Raw genomic sequence first — 20,345 nt, forward strand, 5'->3', positions numbered from 1 at the left:
CCAATGGCGCCCGAGCGGCTGCCCCGTCACCATGGCAACGCCGGCCGCCGGCGGGGGCGGGCGGCCGCCCATTGGGTAGAATCCTTCTCGAAGGCTCGAGAAGGAGGAAGCGGAAGTGGCACGTGGAGGGGCCGGCGGAGGCGCCGGTGAGTAAATGCCGCAGATTCTGGAAAGTTCTCCCCAGTAGGCTACATAAGGCTGAGCGAGTGGGACCTCCCCTTTTGGATTGGTAGCCGAGCGGCGGCGGCTGCGTGCGGGCGGGCGGGCGGGCGGGCGAGCTGCGAGCGGCAGCGGCGGCAGCAGCAGCAGCAGCGGCGGCGGCGGGGACCGGGCGCCGTCTCGCGGGGTGAGCCCGAGGCATCTTCCCGGACGGTCGGGAGCAGGAGGCGCACGCCGCGGACCCGAGGCGGAGGCTGAGCGGGCCGGCCATGTCGGTGGTGGGACTAGACGTGGGCTCGCAGAGCTGCTACATCGCGGTGGCGCGGGCCGGCGGCATCGAGACCATCGCCAACGAGTTCAGCGACCGCTGCACCCCGTGAGTGGGAGCCTGGGCCGCCCGGCCGCGGGGGAGGGCAGCGGGCGGGGGGCTCGAGCTCGCCGCTCCCCGGGCGGGCGGGCGGGCGGGGTGGTGGCGCGGGGAGGAGGAGCGCGGCCCCCGGGTCCCCGGCCCGGCTCCCCGCCGGCGTCTGCAGCCTGGCACCGGTTCCCACCCCGCGGCGGAGCCCGGGCTGCGGAGCCTCCTCTTCCGCATGGGGAAATCTCCCAACGACCTAGAAGGTTCCAGCGGAGCCTGCGCGCGGCTGCCCGCCCCGGGGAGCGGGCGGACTGTTGTTAGCGACCGCAGACACGCGCGCCGCCCCTGCCTTTCACCCCCGTCTCCCTCTCGGTTTGCCAAGGTGGCCCCGGTGCCCCGAATCGCCTTTTGGAAGAGTATCCCTCCCCCCCCCTTTTTTTTTAAGGCTTATCGTGAAAGCCGTTCATGAGAGTTTCCAGACCGAATGTGTGTTTGTTTTGGCACGGGTTTAGAATAAGCAGGACAAATTTCATATCGTCGTTGTTCCTAACACGTTGCTGTGCAAAAACCTCGGTGGGAAAGATGGGTCGTCTCCCCCCCACCCCCCCTCTGGATTAAATATTCTGCAGCTCCGTGGGTGGGCAAACGGAAGCACGGTAAAAAGCAACTTTTTGAGGGGGTTAGTTTCTGAAGGTTGCATAGGCGGATATATAGACCTGCATGTGCAGTCGGTGACGACGGCTACTTGCTTTTATAGGCAATCGTTGTAGGACTTTTTTTTTTTTCCATCATGTACAGAGTCCAAGATTATTAACCGTCGAACCTGAAGGTAAAATCATTCCGACCTTAGGTTTTTTATGTGCAGAGGAACGTTTATGAGTGTGAATAGGAAATGAGCCTTGCTGGTAACTTACTCTCTGAGCAACGCAGTGGTGCTCAATCCACCTCTTTACACAGCCATGGTGGTTGGTTCTCTGGCGATTAGTAGGAAAAATGCCTCTCCCCGATGGGCCGAGTGTGTCTGTGCTTCTTCAGTCTCTGGTTTAAAAAGAAGGCGGCTCAGGGAGAAGCAGGGGAGATGCTTGACCAGTGTGTTGACCAGAATTTTCAGCTGATGTGTTACGTTACTATTAAACTACAGGGTTAACAATGGGATTGGCTACTGATCCCTATTACAGCTGGTTAATTGACTTGGAAAATGAGAAGATCAAGTCTCTAGTCTCTCAGAGCTCAGAATCACAGGATTTGTAGACTGCGCCTTAAAAGATCCGGCCATTGCTTGAGAATCCCTGGCTTTTAGGGTGACATTTAGTACCTGCTTAGGCTGCTGGGTCCAAGATGTTTCTGTTACAGCAAAGTTAAATGTTCTTGGGATAGTCCCATTTTACTCATTTACCCACGTAGGAGTAGCTGAACCAAAATTAGATTAGGCTTGCATTAGTAATGCACAGTGGATTACTCGGCTAATCCAAAACCTTAATCACTGCCGCCTCCACACAAGACCTCTCCATCTTGTCTCGGTTCTGTTACTACGCATCCCCTTCCATTGCTGAGGAAGCTGTCCCAGTTACAGGTCACCCTTCATCTGGTCAAAGCAGACTTAACGTGACTGATGGTCACTCCATCCCCTCAGCATTTATACTTCAGGCTGCAGGAACTTTGGTTCTTTTTCTTACTTGACTTTAAGTAGAATCTTCCAGATGGGAGCCTCATCTGTATGCTTTAAACTCTACGGGCAGCACCATAGACGACTTAGAGTTACATAAAACCTTTTCAGTTCTAAAGCAGGTGGTAGATGGGGACAGAAATAAGTGACAGTGACATTTAGGATTGTATGAAGCTGGTGACAGAGGTACAGTTACGCTGTACTTCCGGTCGGTTGTGCATAATGCCAGGTTTAATAATACCCTAAATGGAGAGCTTTTAGAATTAGTGTTCAGTTCCATGTCCTTGTGACCTGGTGACCCTGTAGTAGCACTCAAGGTATTGAGCTTCTAAGAAGGCCCCAGCTGCAGGTAGACCAGCAGGGTTAACCCTTGGGCTGCACTGTCCGAGCTGTGGTTTGCAGTTGTTCCTATCCCCAGAGTCTTGAGGACCTGGGGAAAGCTGTGAGCTGCAGAGCTGTGCTTTGTGTTGGAACCCCTCCTGGTGGTTTAGAGTGTGCTTTTTCGACAGATGGGAAACGTTTACTTTCTGTTCTAGGTCAGTCATATCGTTTGGACCAAAAAACAGAACAATCGGAGTTGCAGCCAAAAATCAGGTATGTTCTGGAAGAGAATAATGCCCACCTGGTTAAGGAAAATCCCGGCAGCACCCCAGAATGGTGTGCTGAGGTTTCAGAGTTTGGGTTTGGAAACCAGACCGCGGGGCTGGAGAGATGGCTCTGCCCTTAAGAAGAGCACTTGTTGCTCTTACAGGTTTGGTCCCCAGTGCCCACTTGGTGCCTCATAGCTGCCTGTAACTCTGCTTTCTACACACTCTCTGGCCTCCATGGGAACCAGGCACATGCCGCACACGTGTGCAGACACTCACACGTGCACATTAACGATGAAAATCGTACCGCTAAGATGGGTGTCAGGTGTTCTTTTTGAGCCTTGGTGATTGCCTCGTCATCCTCACCCACCCTTGCTCCTTCTCCCTTGTTCCCGCCCTTCATTAGGGGAACTTCGGTGCTCATCTATATGTGTGTGTGTGTATGTATACACACACACACACACACACACACACACACACACACACACGCACACACGGTGTTACTGTGTCCTCTGGCTGGCCTCTTAACTCACAGAGGCCTGCCTGCCACTGCCTCCGCCTCCTAAGTACTGGGGTTAAAGGGGCATGGGCATGACAGCATGCTTGACTTTACAATTTTTTTAATTACAAACACTTGGCTTTTTTTGTGTGTAGTTTCTCAGGCTAGTGAGGTTCCTCAGTGGGTGGAGCGCCTGTTGCCAAGCCTGACAATGAGAGTTCTGTCCCTGGGACCCACTCCTGCAGAGTGTCTTCGTAGTGTGTGTTTGTGTGTCTGTGTGTCTGTGTCTGTCTGTCTGTCTGTCTGACTGACTTGTGTCCGATTGACAAGCTCAGTGTGAGCACGCCTGGTGCTGAACCTCGGGTGCTGCCCAGCTGTGCAGGATGAAAGAAACAGTGGCCCCTTGCTGCTTCCAGGCTGAGTGACTTGAGGAGTTTAGGGGTGTCTCTTCATTTTGAGTGAGGAGCCTACCTTTGAAGGGAGTGTCCTGAAGTGGGTTGACCCAAACACTAGATTAAGAAAACGCCGTCTCAGAACAAGTGGGCATATGTCTGTCCACCCAGTTTTTCTGAATTTCATGCCCCTTATTCCATGTGTACCTAGAACAAGACCGCATTCCAGGGACCAGGTTGCCGAAGTATACCCTTTTTTAACACGCACATCCAGCAATGTGAGTGTGAGTTTGTCAGTAAGATCTGTGCCACCCCCCACCAAATAGTCAATTAGAAACGGGAAATTACCCCGTCCTCCTCTGCCTCTAGCACTGGCCAGTTTCTAGGCAGAATTGCATAAGGCCCTTCCCCTGAGAGTGCTCCAGTCCCTCTGTAGTGGAAGAGTGAGCATGGGTTTGCTGGGGGAGAAGATGGGGTACAGCAATACAGTTGCTCAGGAGTTCTGGAGCCTTGGAGACAGTTGCGCCGTCTTTTCCTTTATCTTGCAGATTTTGAGATCTGCCCCAAAGTCTGATGACACCATTGCCTTTCCTTCTGGCATTTTCCATAGAAGAAAGTACAGTAGGAGCTATCCCTTCATGGAAACTCGAGGACTCTGAGGGAAAGTTAGGTATACCCCCCAGAGCTGGTCTGAGTTGCACAAATGACTGTCTGAGATTGCTGCAGGTGCTGCAGGTGATGAAATTAGAACAAAGTTTAAATCTTCCATTTCTTTTGCAGCAAATCACTCATGCAAACAATACAGTGTCTAGCTTTAAGAGATTCCATGGCAGAGCGTTCAGTGACCCCTTCATTCAGAAGGAGAAGGCCGGCCTGAGCTATGACTTGGTCCCGATGAAGAATGGTGGCGTTGGGATAAAGGTAACACTACTCTGAGCATCTCTGGAGGGGAGGGCTCGGCTTAATCCTTTACCCAAGGTGACTGACTGCACCCCGAGGGCCTTTCCCTCCCGTCTGGCTCCTTTGAAAGTGTAGGTAATAGAAACTGAGACTTCCTTAACTGACGATACATACCTACCTAGATGATTTGCTGTTTCTTCTAACTTTCTAGTGATTTTTTTGGTTGCTTTGGTATTTGAAAAAAAATCCAAGTGACGATGGCTCAGGCGTGGTGAAGAGCCCTTTGGGGGGCGCGTGGAGAGCAGGAGAGCGGCCAGGAGTCGCTGCTGGGGTCAGCCCAGCTTTGCCCGCCCTCCTCCTTCTCTCTAGGGAAAGTTCTTTTCCTCCCTTTTTTTGGTTCCTTCTTTCTTCCTAAACCAACAAACTCGAATTTTGTGGAGCAGGGTATGTACTAACAGCTGGAAGTTCATGTGAGCATTTAGCCGAAGTGGTAGGGTGTGTAAGCATTTCCCGCTGTATTGTAGGTCATGTACATGGATGAAGAGCATCTCTTTAGCGTGGAGCAGATAACAGCCATGCTGCTGACTAAGTTAAAGGAGACTGCAGAAAACAACCTCAAGAAGCCAGTAACGGATTGTGTCATCTCAGTGAGTAGACCCAGCCGGGCACCGTGTTTGTCTTCAGCTTGCCGTGCTTTGGCTCCAGTATCCATCCATCCCTCCATCCATCCATCCCCCCCCTCTCTCTCTCTCTCACACACACACACACACACACACACACACACACACACACACGAATGCTCTTTCTTACCAAGGTGTTCTTAATGGAATGGGTTGGAGCATTTCAAAGTTAACGTTAGCTAGACGCCGCAGGGCTCTTGACTACAGAGGCTCGCAGTGCAGTGGGGTCCCCCGTGGAGCTTTTTAAAAACACAGGTTGACCAGCTACGTCTGCGCCTGTTCTCTCTAGGGCAGGTGGCTGCTGTAATACAGGGAGGGGCTGGGATTCTGAAGAGCTTTTCACAGGGAGAGTCTTCCCTTGGCTGAAAACCAGTGCTTTGGGAATTATTGTTATTATTATTTTTCTCTTTTTAAGGCAACTCTGTAAGTCAAGGAAATCACTAGAAATGAAGTCTAAATTTATGCTTGTGATTTGGGGACTGGCCAGGCACTCTCTGTGTCCATTGGGATGACTGTGGGGCAGTTAGTTATCAGTGCTGTGTCTATTCGGATGGCTGTGGGACAGTTAGTTATCAGTGCTGTATCTATTGCAGGTCCCCTCCTTCTTCACAGACGCTGAGAGGAGGTCTGTCCTGGATGCTGCGCAGATCGTGGGCTTGAACTGCTTACGACTCATGAATGATATGACAGCTGGTAAGAGAAGCACCTGCTGGTGTCCTTAGAAATGCCTTTCTAAAGAGGGTTAGGGTTCAGATCCGAATTTGTTGACTCCGAGTGCTTTTACGGGTAAAGAGAACAAAGTTTGTGGATGAGCAGTCTCCTGGCAAGTGTGGTGGTGGTGTATGGAGTCTGGCACTGTGACTTGGGGTGAAGAGGCTGGGCATTATCTAACAGTCATAGAGAGTAGTGACTGATCCCTTAGAGGATGTAAAGGGTTGGTTTCCTATGACACCAGATCCCTAAGAAAAGGGAAGGACAACTGGTGATCTGGCTTTTGTTTTCCTTGTAGTGGCTTTGAATTACGGAATTTATAAGCAGGACCTCCCAAACGCAGATGAGAAGCCTCGGGTAGTGGTGTTTGTGGACATGGGGCACTCCTCTTTCCAAGTTTCTGCCTGTGCTTTTAACAAAGGGAAACTCAAGGTAAAGTTGGAACTCCCATTCTGGAGAAGAGTTTTGTGAACCGTGAAGCTGGGAGCTTTAGACGGTTGGTTGAAGATTGAACTAGGAAAAATGGTGCATGAAGACTCTGCGGGGGTGGGGGGTCTTTACGTTTAAGTAAAAGGATGTTAAGGTTCTCTTCAGCATGGTAGTAAACGTAGGAAATGCCGTGAGAGATTTTAAGTCAAGTGCGATTGATGGAAAGTAACCTGTTTGTTTGCTTCTCTCGTTCCTTAACCAACCTTAGGTTCTAGGCACAGCGTTTGACCCCTTCCTAGGAGGAAAGAACTTCGATGAGAAGCTGGTGGAGCATTTTTGTGCTGAGTTTAAAACCAAGTACAAGTTAGATGCAAAATCCAAAATCCGAGCCCTTCTTCGTCTCCATCAGGAGTGTGAGAAGCTGAAGAAGCTCATGAGCTCCAACAGCACAGACCTGCCGCTGAGCATCGAGTGCTTCATGAGCGACAGAGACGTCTCGGGGAAGATGAACAGGTGTGTCATCTTTCATGTGGACACGTGAAGGGGATGAACGGTGCAAGTTTGCCCTCGGTCTTCTTTGTTACCCTTCCTGACTTAGGTTTCAGGGTGATGGCTGTTGGCTGCAGACACCATCATATATCAGTCAGAACCTAGGGACACGTCTGTGTCTGTGTGTGTCCATGTCCCCGTCCGTCTGTCTGTCCGTCCGTCCGTCTGTCCGTGACCCTGCCATGGTGCACATGTTGAACTCAGGACGACTCCGAGGAGGACTACCCAGGCTGTCGGGCTTGGCAGCCAGTGCTTTGCCTGCTGAGTCATCTCCCCAGCCTGGGAGGGTCTTTAGAAGGACCTTTCCTAAATGTGATTGGTTTCTTCCTACATTAGCCACAGAATTTTCTCCCTGTGCTCTCTATGCTGTGATGTATGTATGTGTGTGTGTGTGTGTGTGTGTGTGTGTGTGTGTGTGTGTATGTATATATATATATGTATATATATATATATATGCAGAATATATGCATTTTATATCAAGTTAATAATTTGACCCGTGTGGGATTTGGGATACTGAGAGGAAAAGGCAAAGTGACCTGGGTTGGTAAAAACTCAATGGTTGACCATGTGCTCCTTCCATTCACTAAGGTCACAGTTTGAAGAACTGTGTGCTGAACTCCTGCAGAAAATAGAAGTGCCCCTTCATTCCTTGATGGAACAGACTCAGCTCAAGGCCGAGGATGTGAGTGCCATTGAGATAGTTGGAGGGGCCACAAGAATCCCAGCTGTGAAGGAGAGAATTGCCAGATTCTTTGGAAAAGACGTCAGCACTACACTCAATGCGGACGAAGCGGTGGCCAGAGGCTGTGCCCTGCAGGTATGTGAGTCTCCAGTGCCCTCCCTTGGTCCCCGGGCACGTGTAGCCTGGCCTGCTTCCATTCCCTCCATTCCCAAGGAGAGACTGTCCGGAGGGGCAGAGAGGAAGGTGAAGAGGACTGTTGGGCTGCTGTTCTAAGAGGGGTCTAGAGACGGCCTGGTTCTGAGATGACAGGAAGTGCCTGTAGAGCGCTGGTCAGCTGTGTGGTGGCTCTGCAACTGTTTCCCAGCACAGGAGGCATTAGAGTGTTAGCCAATTGTAGTTAAGAATTCACTTGAGGAACATGTGTAGGGTTAGGAGTATTAGCAAATGCTTCTAGAAAGTAGATTCTTTTCCCACTTGCAAATGGAGCTGAATCGTTACGTTAAATTGGAGAGGCAGATGCACCCAATCCAGATGTTGGGAGTAAACAGAAGATGCTTGGCAGTTAGGTACGAGTAGATGAGGTTCTGTGAAGCAGGTCTCCGGAGAGCTCGCCGTGGCTGTGACAGCAGAAGAGGGGGCAGCCCTGCCCATTGTCTTGTCGCAGCCCAGCCTGGCTTCGGGGTGTTGTAACGTTTGTTAATTGTACGAAACAGCGTGTCTATGGGTACACTTAGAGTGTTTGGACTAACACCTCCCATGGTGGAGTGGCTGTCTGTTGGAAATTCCTAGTTTCTGAACAGTGGAGCTGAGTTTTGGCCTCTGCTTTGAAGGATACCACTGGTGAGATGCGTTCTCCTCAGTGGGTCTGGGTACTTTCTTCGTGTTTAGCTAGGTTAGTGTGTCCTGTGTAGACTGGAGCTTGTCTGTCCTGTCCCAGTTTTGAATTTGCCACCGGTGTTCATTTACAAATTTGATTGAAAATGTGAGCATTTGGAGTTCCATCCTTTTGGTCTATTGGACATGTGAAAGCAGTAAGGCAGGGCTTCTCGTGGGTGTACACTTGAGAGAGTTAGCTTGTAATTGAAAATGCCACCAACAAGGCGTTTCCGGGAAAACCTGTCTTTCAGTCTGTGAAACTTGGAAGTAAGAATTGCTGGCCCAATCTGGGCGGTGGTGGCGCACGCCTTGAATCCCAGCACTCAGTAGGCAGAGCCAGGCGGATCTCTGTGAGTTTGAGGCCAGCCTGGTCTGAAGTGAGATCCAGGACGGGCACCAAAACTACACAGAGAAACCCTGTCTCAAAAAACACCAAAAACAAAAAAATTTCTGGCCCAGGATTGGTGACTTATCTTTGTGGTCAGCATAATGTTAAAATGGTGCATGACATGCTGCTGTTCTAACATTAAATCGTTTGTCTTTTCAGTGTGCGATTCTCTCTCCAGCATTTAAAGTCAGAGAGTTCTCCGTCACAGATGCGGTTCCTTTTCCCATTTCTCTGGTCTGGAACCATGACTCAGAAGAAACTGAAGGGTATGTAGCCACAGATAGATAGTTTTCCGGTTGAAGGACTAGGGGCCCAGACCTGTCCCCCTTCGTGTGGTGGTCGGGAGTGATCGGGAGTGACGGGCGGAATCGGGAAGGTTGGCGAGCAGTCTGTCAGGTCTGAGCCGCTGGCGTCTGCTTCCTCCTAGTGTTCACGAGGTGTTCAGTCGGAACCATGCTGCACCTTTCTCCAAAGTTCTCACCTTCTTGAGAAGGGGGCCTTTTGAGCTGGAAGCATTCTATTCAGACCCTCAAGGAGTTCCGTATCCAGAAGCAAAGATAGGTAAGCCAGTCATGGTGTGCACCTGCCCTTTGGGTTAGAGGTGCAGCCCTTCACTGAGTGCAGAGACTTAGTCGTGAGGAGGCTGCGCTGACCTGGAGACTTGCTGGCCTGGCTGCTGCATGGCCCTCCTGCTGGGACAGAGTCTGTGTTTGCAGAGTGCTGGCTGCTCACACTGACCTCCCTCCAAGATGGAGTGTTGTTGGCAGGGTGCTAACTTCAGACTGGAAGCCTGGCTCCCACAGCAGGGAGCCAAGGTCTTCATGTGTACTCCGCTCTCTCTGAAGGAGCGTCTCTGCAGATGCCCTTTTCACCCGGAGGCTTGCCATTGTCCCCTACCTGCTGACGCTGCCAGGCCTCGCCGTTGCCCTCACCTCACTGACAGAGAAAGCATTTGAAGGACTCCAGTCTGGCCCATCACACACTGCTTCGAAAACATGGTTCACAGTGTCGTGAGAGGACAGCTGGACAAAGCTTTGCTTGGGAACTGAGGGTTTCTGGGTCGGGTGCTGCATTATCTGCTACTGCTCAGAGATGAGCTGTTGCCTAAGTGCTAGTGTTTGGCTCACGGGAGCTGTCATGAGCTGTCCCTCCTGAGCACTTTGACATTCCGTACCCATGAGCGTTGTACCCAGAAGTGTGTCTGTAAAGGACCATTTGGCAGTTAGTTCTGAGTTAGTGGTCGTGCCAGCCAGCATCCTTGACTGGCCCAGTAATGAGATCTAGCTGTGTGCTGTGCAGCCAGGACCTTAGTTAAAAGGCTGTTCCTTTCCTTGAACACTTGGGAGACCGGATCTGTCTATGCATCCTGGCTGTTCTCGAGCTTGCTGTGTGTTCCTGCGTGCTGGTATTAAAGGCATGTGCCATCATGCGTGGAAAATGGGTATTTTTAGAATATTATTTGTGTGTGAGTGCACGTATGAAGGTCAGGAGTTTAGGGGTTGGTTCTCTTGTGCTGTGGGTTCTGGGTTTGAACTTGGGTCACCACATTTGGCTCTGTAGTAAGTATTTGTTAAAATAGTGACTCTAGAGAGGTACTTCTAACCTTCCTGACTTGAACACAGTTCTTCATCAAATTAGTACTTCATAGCTGTCCTTTTGCTATTGTTGTGAACCACAATGTGAGTGTCTGTGCTTCCCACAGTCTTAGGCCACCCCTGTGGAAGGTTGTTTGACCCCAGAAGGAGTGGGGCAACCCACAGGTTGAGAACCACCAGTCTAAGACCAGGTCCCAGCAGCATTCAGCTGTGTTCTTCTTTGTCACTCTTGAGGGCTGACGCACTACCCTAGCGATGTGTGTGAGCTTTGATGGGTGCTTCAGCTCGTGTCCCCATTTCAAACTTGACTTCAACAGTTTAGATCAGTCAGTCAGAAGATTAGTATTCCCTAAAAGACTGGGAATTTAGCATGTGCGTGGTCTCCTGCCTTAGATTTGCTCAGGTTCTCAAGTCTGTGCTCGTCCACCTGGAGATGAGGAGGAGCAGGAGGCCGTTGGGCAGGAGCTCTGTCTGCCCGGTGCTGTTACTCCGAGAGTGACAGAGTTTAGTGACGGCCTGGGAATAGCGGGGAGGGTTGGGAATGGACTCCCAGGTGCCCGCGGTGGGGCTCGGAGTGGTCGGGGACGGGGAAACAGACAGTTTTGGAGTGGCTGTCTGAGGTTTCTTATTTCTTAGCCTTGTGTTTTCTTGGCTGTCTTGATAGAATAAGTCCGTCTCTAAACTGGCAGTTCCCTTCTGCTCTAGGCCGCTTTGTCGTTCAGAATGTCTCTGCACAGAAAGACGGAGAGAAGTCTAGGGTGAAAGTCAAGGTGCGTGTGAACACACATGGCATTTTCACCATCTCCACGGCGTCCATGGTGGAGAAGGTCCCAACGGAGGAGGATGACGGCTCTTCGGTAGAGGCCGACATGGAAGGTCCAAACCAGAAAGCAGCAGAAAGCTCGGATGTGGATGTAAGTGGCTGGAGTGGTTGTCACATTGTAGAATTGACTTCTTTCTAAGCTTTAGCAGGAGGGTAAAGGTTAAATACTTTTCACTTACATAACATTGATCAGAAGTTTGTGTAATGATAATTGGTCCTGCCAATTAATGGCAGGATATGAGAATATTATGTATTATGACTGAGATGACTTCTTTTGAAGAAAGACAAGGAAAAGTTGCTTTTTCTTTTCTTGCTTTCTTAAGGGTATATATATTAAATCATATGTTGACTGGTTAAAAACAGCTATAAAAATTGAAATAGAAAGGCAAGTTTTGTTTCATTTTCATTGTGTGGCAAAATTGGCCGTGGTATTCCAGGACTCGTTTTATTAGCCTGGCTTTCTGGGTTGGGGGAGTCACGAAGAAAGAGCCATGTCACGATAATGGTGGCCTGGTGACTGCTTTTCTTAGCTTAGACTTGCAGTTGATCTCCAGGAGCAGCAGAAAAGATTTCCCGGGAGAGGCAGGCAGGCAGTGAGTGCAGTGTTGGTGGAAGGCTTTGGGATCCAGCGGCCTCGAGCACTGCAGGGCCATTAGCATCATGAGCCTTAGCTTAGTTGTCCTATCTGGACACCATTCACAGAGGGAGTGGCCAGTGCTGTATCCTCTCGGGGGCGTAGTGCCTTGCCTCAGTGCCTGCCTCAGGTTCTAGAAGCTGTGGGTGGAAAATGTGGAAGACTTGAGGGGTGGACAGGGAACAGTTGAAGGAGTTGAGCCTGCCTTCTCTAGCAATGGCGAGAGGTGGTGACAGCACGGACTTGCCGGAACTGGGGCCACTAAAGAGCTTGGGGGTATTCCTTTCCCTTTGGTCTTCAAGATCTTTTCAGCAGGGCTGTTGGCATGTCCTATTGTTTGTTCTTTGTCCTGAGATCTTTTGAGGTAGGATAGCTGAGTCCTGAAGCTGGGGAGGGTCAGCCCTGGAATTACCAGTAGTTGGTCCTTTTCTGTAACTGGGGTGACGCCATTGAGGGCATGCTGCCGCTCGAGTCTGGACACTTGGTTTTGGAAAGAGCCTGGCCTAGTAGCCGTTTCCTGTGCCTATGAGAGTCCTAGCTGTGAAAGGTTAGGGGAAAGGCTTTGCAAGAGGAGCTCTGGATTGTCACCCAGCAGTCAAGCCCTCATGGATGATGTAACTGTAACACTGTCATTCATAAAATTTCTTACAGGTTTAAATTTCTTACATGTCTAAAGTTTCGCAGACTTACTTTGTTTTTATCTAGTACCTTTTTTGCCCACCTACTAAGATTTCAGAAATTGAGAATACTGTCTTTGGTGTCCTATAACTTTAAATTCATAAAGTACACCTGCTTTCTACATCCTTTGTGCCTGGGCTTTCATTTCAGAAAAATATCCAGCCAGACAACAGTGAAGCTGGAACACAGCCCCAGGTACAAACTGATGGCCAACAAACCTCACAGTCTCCCCCTTCACCTGAACTTCCCTCAGAAGAAAACAAAATCCCCGATGCTGACAAAGTGAGTGACTCTTCCAGCATGTGATGGTTAATGCTCTAAGCCTGTGCTTTCCAGAGGAACCAGGTGACTGGACGGGCTGTAGGGTTTTGCTGTTCATTCTCTACGTGTCACTTGGTGAAAAACCAGCTAGAAGGAGTACTCAGACTTAAGCAGATTGCAAACTTCTGGTAACACCACTCCAAGACAGCCTAAAGCGAGGTCTACTGTTTGCTGAAGGGCAGAAGCAGAAAGATGCATCCCGTGCTGCGGGGTCAGTTCAAGAGTTGATTAAGTAGTTCATACACGGGTTTCAGAAAGATGTATCCCGTGCTGCGGGGTCAGTTCAAGAGTTAAGTAGTTCATACATGGGTTTCAGGAGTCTAGTTCAACTTTTTCTCCTTTCCAGTTACTGTCAGTTTTGAATTAATTATGATGGTCTGGTAATAGCCGGCTGTATTTCCAATTGATTATTCTTTTAACTTGTTTGCAGTATTGGAAGCCAAATTTAAAAAACAAAACTATTGTGTCCCTTGAAAAATGGCCAGTTGTAACCAAATCTTTGAAACTAGCCGTCATGTTGATAGTGAGAATCTCCCATCGTTTTAGCTCAGGCTGTACTTCAGAGTTCCCATTTCTGCAGGCTTCGTGTAAATGATGAACTGTCTGGCTTCCTAGTATTCTGGGGCTCCCTTACCCTCACTCAGGCAAGTTACAGAAGGGGAAGGACTGGTGGAGGTCAGAATAGATTTTGTGCCAGTTTCTCATTGGCTTCTGTCCTGATTAGTCTTGGGGCCCTTAACATGAGCTCTGGATCCTGACTGATTTTGAAAGCTGTTTATTTTTTTCCCCTGTTAGAAAAGAGTTGAGGTGGTGACATTTATTTAGGAAAATGGGTCCTCACATTTCAATATCATTCCCCCTTCCTTGATTTAGAGTTAAATTTCAACAGACTTACTGCGGAGTCTCAGTACCTTTCTAGAAAATGACATAGGTTGGCTCTCGGCCCTTGAACACTTCTGGGGGTTTCTCGAAGTCTGTGTCGGGTGGTCAGGGGTTGGTTGAAGTTTGTGCTCTTGTTTCTATAAGCTGCCGTGTATACGACATTTCATTTTGTTCCTGGAGTATCACTTGTACTCCTGTGTCTTCCTAGCTATAGGCAGTGGGTTTCTTTTTCTGCTGGGGTTCGGGGCGTGATGCCTTGGCACTGCGGCTGACTGCGTGGTCCACAACACTTAGAGGTACAGACTCTTGGGAGCATGCGCACTGTGTCCTTAGTGCAGCCGTTGAACAGGCCCTGACGCTTGTAGTCTCGTGCCAGGGACAGGTCTCCACCTTGACATGCCAGCCTGGCAGTCCTGCTAGGTTCCGCTGCACACCTGGCTTCTCCAGTCCACCGTGCAGCTGAGTCTCCTCAGCAGGGCGTCAGGTGGGGCGGGAAGAGGGTGAGAATCTGAAGAAAGGGAAATGGACAATGTTTGGAAAACTAAAGGCCACCTCTGGCATTGTATTTCTATCATCTGAACAATCTATAGTAAAATACACTGGCTAGCCTTTGCTGGTAATGTTTGGAGTGTCTTGATTTTCCTTTTTTGATAGTGACATACAAATGGTGACGTAGCTTGGGGTAGGATGTGAAAGACTGTTTTCTGTAGTCCTCGTGGAGGCCGAGGCCACTTCCTACGGTGTCTGTTGTGTTGTAGTGTGGCTCTGACCTGTCACACGCAGTCAGCAGGGGAGTTGTCTACCTGGGGCAGGTGCCTCCTGCCTTCACATTCAGGTTTAGGAGCTTTTTGGATTGGGATACCCTGTCAGTCGCTACCTTAAGACCCTTCCATCGCGTTATGTGGCCCAAGCTGGCCTCAGACACATAGCTACAGGCTCCTGAGTGCTGAGGTGGCAGGTATGACCACTGTGCCTGGCTGTCTTCAGAGTTCCAGATGAGAAGTGATACGGCTGAAAGGCAGGTGGTACCTCTGCACGTGATCCACAGACTTGGAGGCACTCAGGGCGCTAGTTCTGATTGGAACAGGTACTGTGCTGGGCTAGAGGACTAAGATAGTCAGTTCAGCCGCTGACTAAAGACCCACGTCTCTGCCGTGGTCTGCGCTTATGTGACCTGACAGTTGGGAAAGACTTAGTGAAGATGAGTGTGAATGGAGAAGGGAGTGGTGAGTTGCTGCAGGAAGATGATGATGTGCGTAGTTACTGCCATAGTCCCGGGTGGGCGGTGGGCGGAGATGCTCTCAGATAGGTGCAGCATGAGAATTGGAGATATGTGCATAAAGCATCAGGAAATATGGTAGGCTTTTGTTTTCCAAGGATTAAGAATTTTTCTTTTTCTTAACCCTCAAGGCAAATGAAAAGAAAGTTGATCAGCCTCCAGAAGCCAAAAAACCTAAAATCAAAGTGGTGAACGTTGAGCTGCCTGTGGAAGCCAACCTGGTCTGGCAGTTAGGGCGAGACCTTCTTAACATGTACATTGAGACAGAGGTGAGTGCTGCTTTCCGCGGGTGTCTCTGGCTGCTTGGTTCTGCATCCATACTGCAAGGGCTGAGGGGGGACCCATTCTTTACCAGAGATGGGATGGAGGCACAAGGAAGAGGCCCTCCCGTTCATCCCTAGGGAGTTTGGGTGTGAGGACTGGAGGTCTGTGCTTCTTCCAGGAGTTGTGCCTGTTTGAGAATTGCTTTGTTCCTTAAAGTAATTGCTTGAGAATCTGGGCACAGGCACGGGAGGAGGCAGGCCGTGGAATGACCCTCTAAAAACACCTGCGGCCTCGACAGAGCCTTCCTAGTCTCAGAGTCGAGAAACCGGCAGTGATTGCGGTCCACTGCACTGGATGAGAGCACTGGATTTAGAAACTTAGTAGAAATTGCCTATTTCTAATGTACAAGTAATGAAAAGTGGGGTGGCTAACATCACATCAGAAAACAGCTTCTCCATGTGTAGTTATAAATTGGAGGGCTGTGACATTTTGTAGAAAACGCTTTGTGAGGTATCACTTGAAACGGTTTTTATGTGGTCATGGTCCTGGCGTGTTGAGGTGTGGCTTTGAAGGTTGACTAACCTCTGCCTCCTTACAGGGGAAGATGATAATGCAGGACAAACTGGAGAAGGAGAGAAACGACGCTAAAAACGCAGTGGAGGAGTGTGTGTATGAGTTCAGGGACAAGCTGTGTGGCCCTTATGAGAAATTCATATGCGAGCAGGTACGCTTCTGGGCCCTGGTCTAGATAGGCGGGTTTAACACTTATCCTCTGTGCTTGTGGTCATTCGGGTGTTCTGAGAACAAAACAGTTCGAGAGCAGAAGCTGAGCTGGGCCCTGGAGAGAGGCCCACCTGCCATGAGTGTTGCAGGTCACACTAGTAGTCTGCACCGTCCAGACATCTGCTCCTGAGTCTGGCATGTGACCTAGGGCTGGAAAGAGAAACGAGCCCTTCAGCCTCTGCGATGGTGCTCTCTGGGCAGCCGTCGGTTGCTGTCCAGCATGGTCCATCACCGCACTGTTACTGAGCATCTCGGTCCTCTTCGCACTTTCCTTGCCTAAGTGAAGCTCTGGGTCAGTCCAGGAGCACAGCTGTGTGACAGCTGGAACTTGGAAAAAGACTGGCCAGACAACCACCTAGTGTGGTGTGGGGATGAACACCTAGTGTGGTGTGGGGATGCTTCATACTGGGGTTAGGACCACCACCACCACCTCCCCCCCCCCCATCCCCGTCCCCGACCCTGGAGCTGCTTTATACTGGGGTCCCCCGACCCTGGAGCTGCCCTGCGGTGTACTTTATTTAGTTAGTACCTGTGCCGAACATAATTGCTCCTCCATGACCCAAGCATGACCTGGAGCTGGGTTTCTCAGGCATAGCATTGTGAGTTAAAAGCGGTGCTGGAATTATGTAAGACAAAAGCCCCAGTGCCTGCCGCACGTGACGCCATAGGACTCTAGTTAATGTGAAGGGAACCCAGTGTCTGGTTCCTTCCCAGGTGAGCTGCCTGGAGTCACTACTAAAATGCCTGCTTGGGTTAAGAGCCTCTGGGGTGATAAGAGCCTCTGGGGTGATAAGAACCTCTGGGGTGAGCTGCCACTAACTTGACTTTCCTATAAAGGAACATGAAAAGTTCCTGAGGCTTCTCACAGAGACAGAAGACTGGCTGTATGAGGAAGGAGAGGACCAAGCTAAGCAAGCGTATATTGACAAGTTGGAAGAGTTGATGGTAAGCTCTTCCTCCCCTGAAAGGGGCAACTTGCGTTTTACGCTGTAGACGGTTATTGGAGGTAGATTTGGCAACTGTTAACTCCGTGTTTCATTTTAGAAAATGGGCACTCCTGTTAAAGTCCGATTTCAAGAAGCCGAGGAGCGCCCGAAAGTGCTGGAGGAGCTGGGGCAGCGGCTGCAGCACTATGCCAAGATTGCAGCGGACTTCAGAAGCAAGGTGGGCGCTGTGCTCTCCCCAGGACCGACTTGACTTCGCCAGCACCTGGCCTCAGAATCTCTATCCTAATAAATGTTGTCAGTGAGGGCTGTTGGTGTTTTGGATCAGGGTGGATTTGAACTTGGGGAAAGTGGGTCAGAGTAGATGTGTCCGTTTAGTACTCTATAGTGTCTGTGTATTTTCTGTCCAGGATGAGAAATACAACCACATTGATGAATCTGAAATGAAGAAGGTTGAGAAGTCTGTTAATGAGGTGATGGAGTGGATGAACAATGTTATGAATGCTCAGGCTAAAAGGAGTCTGGACCAGGACCCTGTTGTGCGCACTCAGGAAATAAGGGCGAAGGTCAAGGTGAGTGTGTCAGCTTTTGACTGGACTCTGTCATTCAGCCTGACACGTGGCATTTTCCCTCTAAATCTTTGACCTCCCCTGTACCAGTACTGGCTTCCCTGGTTCATTATTGCCTTTGCAAACATTCATCCTGGTCGGCTGCAGTGTGCCAGCAGTTGCTGTCTGTCTGTCTGTCTGTCTGTCTGGAGGAAACAGACATTGAGTGCTGCACAGCCAGTCCTGCCCCTGTGGGAAGGCGACCAGCAACAGTCAGGTGGGGTCCTGTGGGGAAAGTAAAGGGGTGGAGTTTGTCGGATGCTGGGGAGCGCAGCTGTGCCAGAGTCCTGAGAAGAAAAGGAAGTGCTTGTCTGGGAAATACACGAGAGGAAGACCGGGGAGAGGGAGCCTTTTTGGCCGCTTTTAAGTTTGACCTCATCTTGAAGTGACTTAACCTCGAGTCATTGTCCTGTCCGTATTGTGGCGTTTGTTCATAATTCCTGCATTTTACGTTGCAGCGATAAGGTAGCATCCATAGTCATCTAGCAAGTCCCCAAGAAACCCTGGGAGGTAGTCACTTTGATTGGGGTTGTCACTACGGTTTGTAGAGATATGCCGAGAATGGAATTGGGTCAGAACATACTCGATCAGAAGTATGAGGAAGTAGATGAATGAACTGGGTGGATCAGCGTTTACATAATGACTAATTTTGTCTTCTTAGGAATTGAACAATGTTTGTGAGCCTGTTGTAACACAACCCAAACCAAAAATTGAATCCCCTAAACTGGAGAGAACTCCAAATGGCCCAAATCTTGACAAGAAAGAAGATTTAGAAGGCAAAGATAATTTTGGTGCTGAAGCTCCGCATCAGAACGGTGAATGCCATCCTAACGAAAAGGGCCCTGTCAACATGGACCTAGACTAGGCACTGCGCCGCTTCCTCCCCACTTCATGAAATGTCTGCCATAGTATGTGTACTGTACAACAGACTGACGTCTATTTATATTTCCTTTGTTTTAAGACTGTCTAGAAATATTGTGTATTATATGGGAAAAGGAAAAGCTGGAGTCTGTAGTCTTTGCCCCTAAGGGAGAATGGCCTTGGTGACAGTCGTGTGGGGTGTGACCCACACTGAGCGCTGTGCAGCATTGCCACAGGGACCGCCGAGGAGTGGAGTGTCTGCCGAGGAGACAGACTCCGCTTGCTTGTCCAGGCGCTCCGTGATGAGCATCTGGGAGCGGTTCTCGCCAAGGTTGGGTTCTTTTGCATTTTGCTCTCCATTTCCGCATGTGTGTGGCCGTGGTGTTTATAAATGAGACGAAGTCTGATTGGCATAAGGGCTTTCCAGAATTAAGTCTGTCCCGTAGAGTGATTTTGCTTTCATTATTACAAACCCAGCGAGCACAACGCAGCTAGTGACATGTAGCAGCATGCGAAGCAAGGCTGAAACTCACCACACAGTGCACTGTCCCGTGGAGGGTGACACGGGAGCTGTCGGGATCATGTGATCATTGTGAACGCCTCATGAGCTTTCAATAAAGTTCACCCTGTGGTGGCATTTCTAAACCGCTGGCTTCGTCACTGACTCAGAGCGGCCCAGCGCCTGCAGAGAGTCGCTTCAGATCCCACCCTGGAAGACCTGCTGGCACCCTTGACCAGCCTGGCCCTTGTCCTCTGGTGCCTGAAAACTGTGTGGGCAGGTGTGCTGATGAGGACCCCTCTCCCCAAGGTGTTTCTACAGCTGTGAGCCCAGAAGTTCCCTGCAAATGTCGCCCAGTATTACAAATACACAGCATTGGTGAATTCTGCCTGAAGCCAGTTTAAAATATCTTAGCCAAATCCCACCGTGGCTGGGCTCGACTGTCTGCAGTAGTTCTGTTGGTCTTCAAGGTTTTGCTACATAGAGTAGCATGGCTTCCTAGCATAGGAAACTATGGTTGTCAGCAAGTGGCAGAGGAAAATTCTTCACCTCCTGTCAGCCAGGAAGCCCAGAAAAAGCAGATTTGGTCAGTATCATCTTCAAAGGTATGCCTGCTGGCAAGGCTCTATCCATATTCTCCTAAGCCAACGTGCCACAGCCGGAGATGTCGCTCAGACCCAAGGCTGTGTATTTGTTTTTGTGTCTGAAAACTTCAGTTTGGGCATTGGGAAGCTTATACCTAATGTGCACAGACACCAATCACCCTGGAGATTTCCTGTTGTATTGGTTGATATTTTGGTAGTCTGGGGTGGGCACATTATAAAAAGATAGTTAGACCCATTTGGGAAGCTGAAATACAATTGGCACAGCACTAGCTCTGGAAAGTTCCCTGACTGCATCACAGAACGGTGCATGCCCTCAAGGATGGAGTGCTCGAGAGAGAATTGCTGTGTGAGGGAGCCAGAGAGACTGGGAGCTGCCAGTCGTGCTCTGCTCTAAGCAGAGATGAGCAAGGTCCCCTAAGTTACCTACCAACTCCTGAGGGCAGCATCTCCAGCATATGAACTCCAAGGACAGAGATGGGCCCAGATGAGGGGAGGGAAGAAGGTCTGGACAAGATTGTCAAATGCTCGATAGCTCATCCCCTTCATTTAGATCCTGGTGGTTTTCCAAGGGCCACACGACCTTGGCGTCACCCTCAGCTACTTAGTTCCCTCTGTAGAAGGAGCTCCTGCCTCCACAATGGTGGTTGGTGATTATTCAGGCAACGAGAGCAGTGTCTTAGGGTCTTGCACAGTGAG

General features: G+C 50.0%; 1 protein-coding gene across 4 annotated transcripts; it reads left to right on the forward strand.

Annotated features, from left to right (window-relative positions):
* The first annotated feature begins 263 nt into the window (after window positions 1-263).
* Window positions 264-19,190, forward strand: Hsph1 (heat shock protein family H (Hsp110) member 1). 4 transcript variants are annotated; one of them, XM_076560144.1, is made up of 19 exons: window positions 293-535; window positions 2,717-2,774; window positions 4,207-4,328; window positions 4,439-4,579; window positions 5,083-5,205; window positions 5,832-5,931; window positions 6,248-6,381; window positions 6,647-6,891; window positions 7,516-7,744; window positions 9,033-9,139; window positions 9,301-9,434; window positions 11,174-11,382; window positions 12,754-12,885; window positions 15,217-15,354; window positions 15,948-16,073; window positions 16,970-17,077; window positions 17,177-17,296; window positions 17,487-17,648; window positions 18,346-19,190. In XM_076560144.1, exons 4-19 carry the CDS (start codon window positions 4,553-4,555, stop codon window positions 18,547-18,549), a joined length of 2,298 nt encoding a protein of 765 aa, XP_076416259.1. In that variant the 5' UTR covers window positions 293-535; window positions 2,717-2,774; window positions 4,207-4,328; window positions 4,439-4,552; the 3' UTR covers window positions 18,550-19,190. The 4 variants fall into 4 exon arrangements, with proteins under 4 accessions (XP_076416257.1, XP_076416258.1, XP_076416259.1 ...); XM_076560142.1 differs by lacking the exon at window positions 4,207-4,328 and having other exon boundaries at window positions 264-535; XM_076560145.1 differs by lacking the exon at window positions 12,754-12,885 and having other exon boundaries at window positions 384-535.
* Window positions 19,191-20,345: the final 1,155 nt, after the last annotated feature.

The sequence above is a fragment of the Peromyscus maniculatus genome, chromosome 23 (genome assembly GCF_049852395.1).
Source record: "Peromyscus maniculatus bairdii isolate BWxNUB_F1_BW_parent chromosome 23, HU_Pman_BW_mat_3.1, whole genome shotgun sequence".
Classification (NCBI taxonomy): Eukaryota; Metazoa; Chordata; class Mammalia; order Rodentia; family Cricetidae; genus Peromyscus; species Peromyscus maniculatus.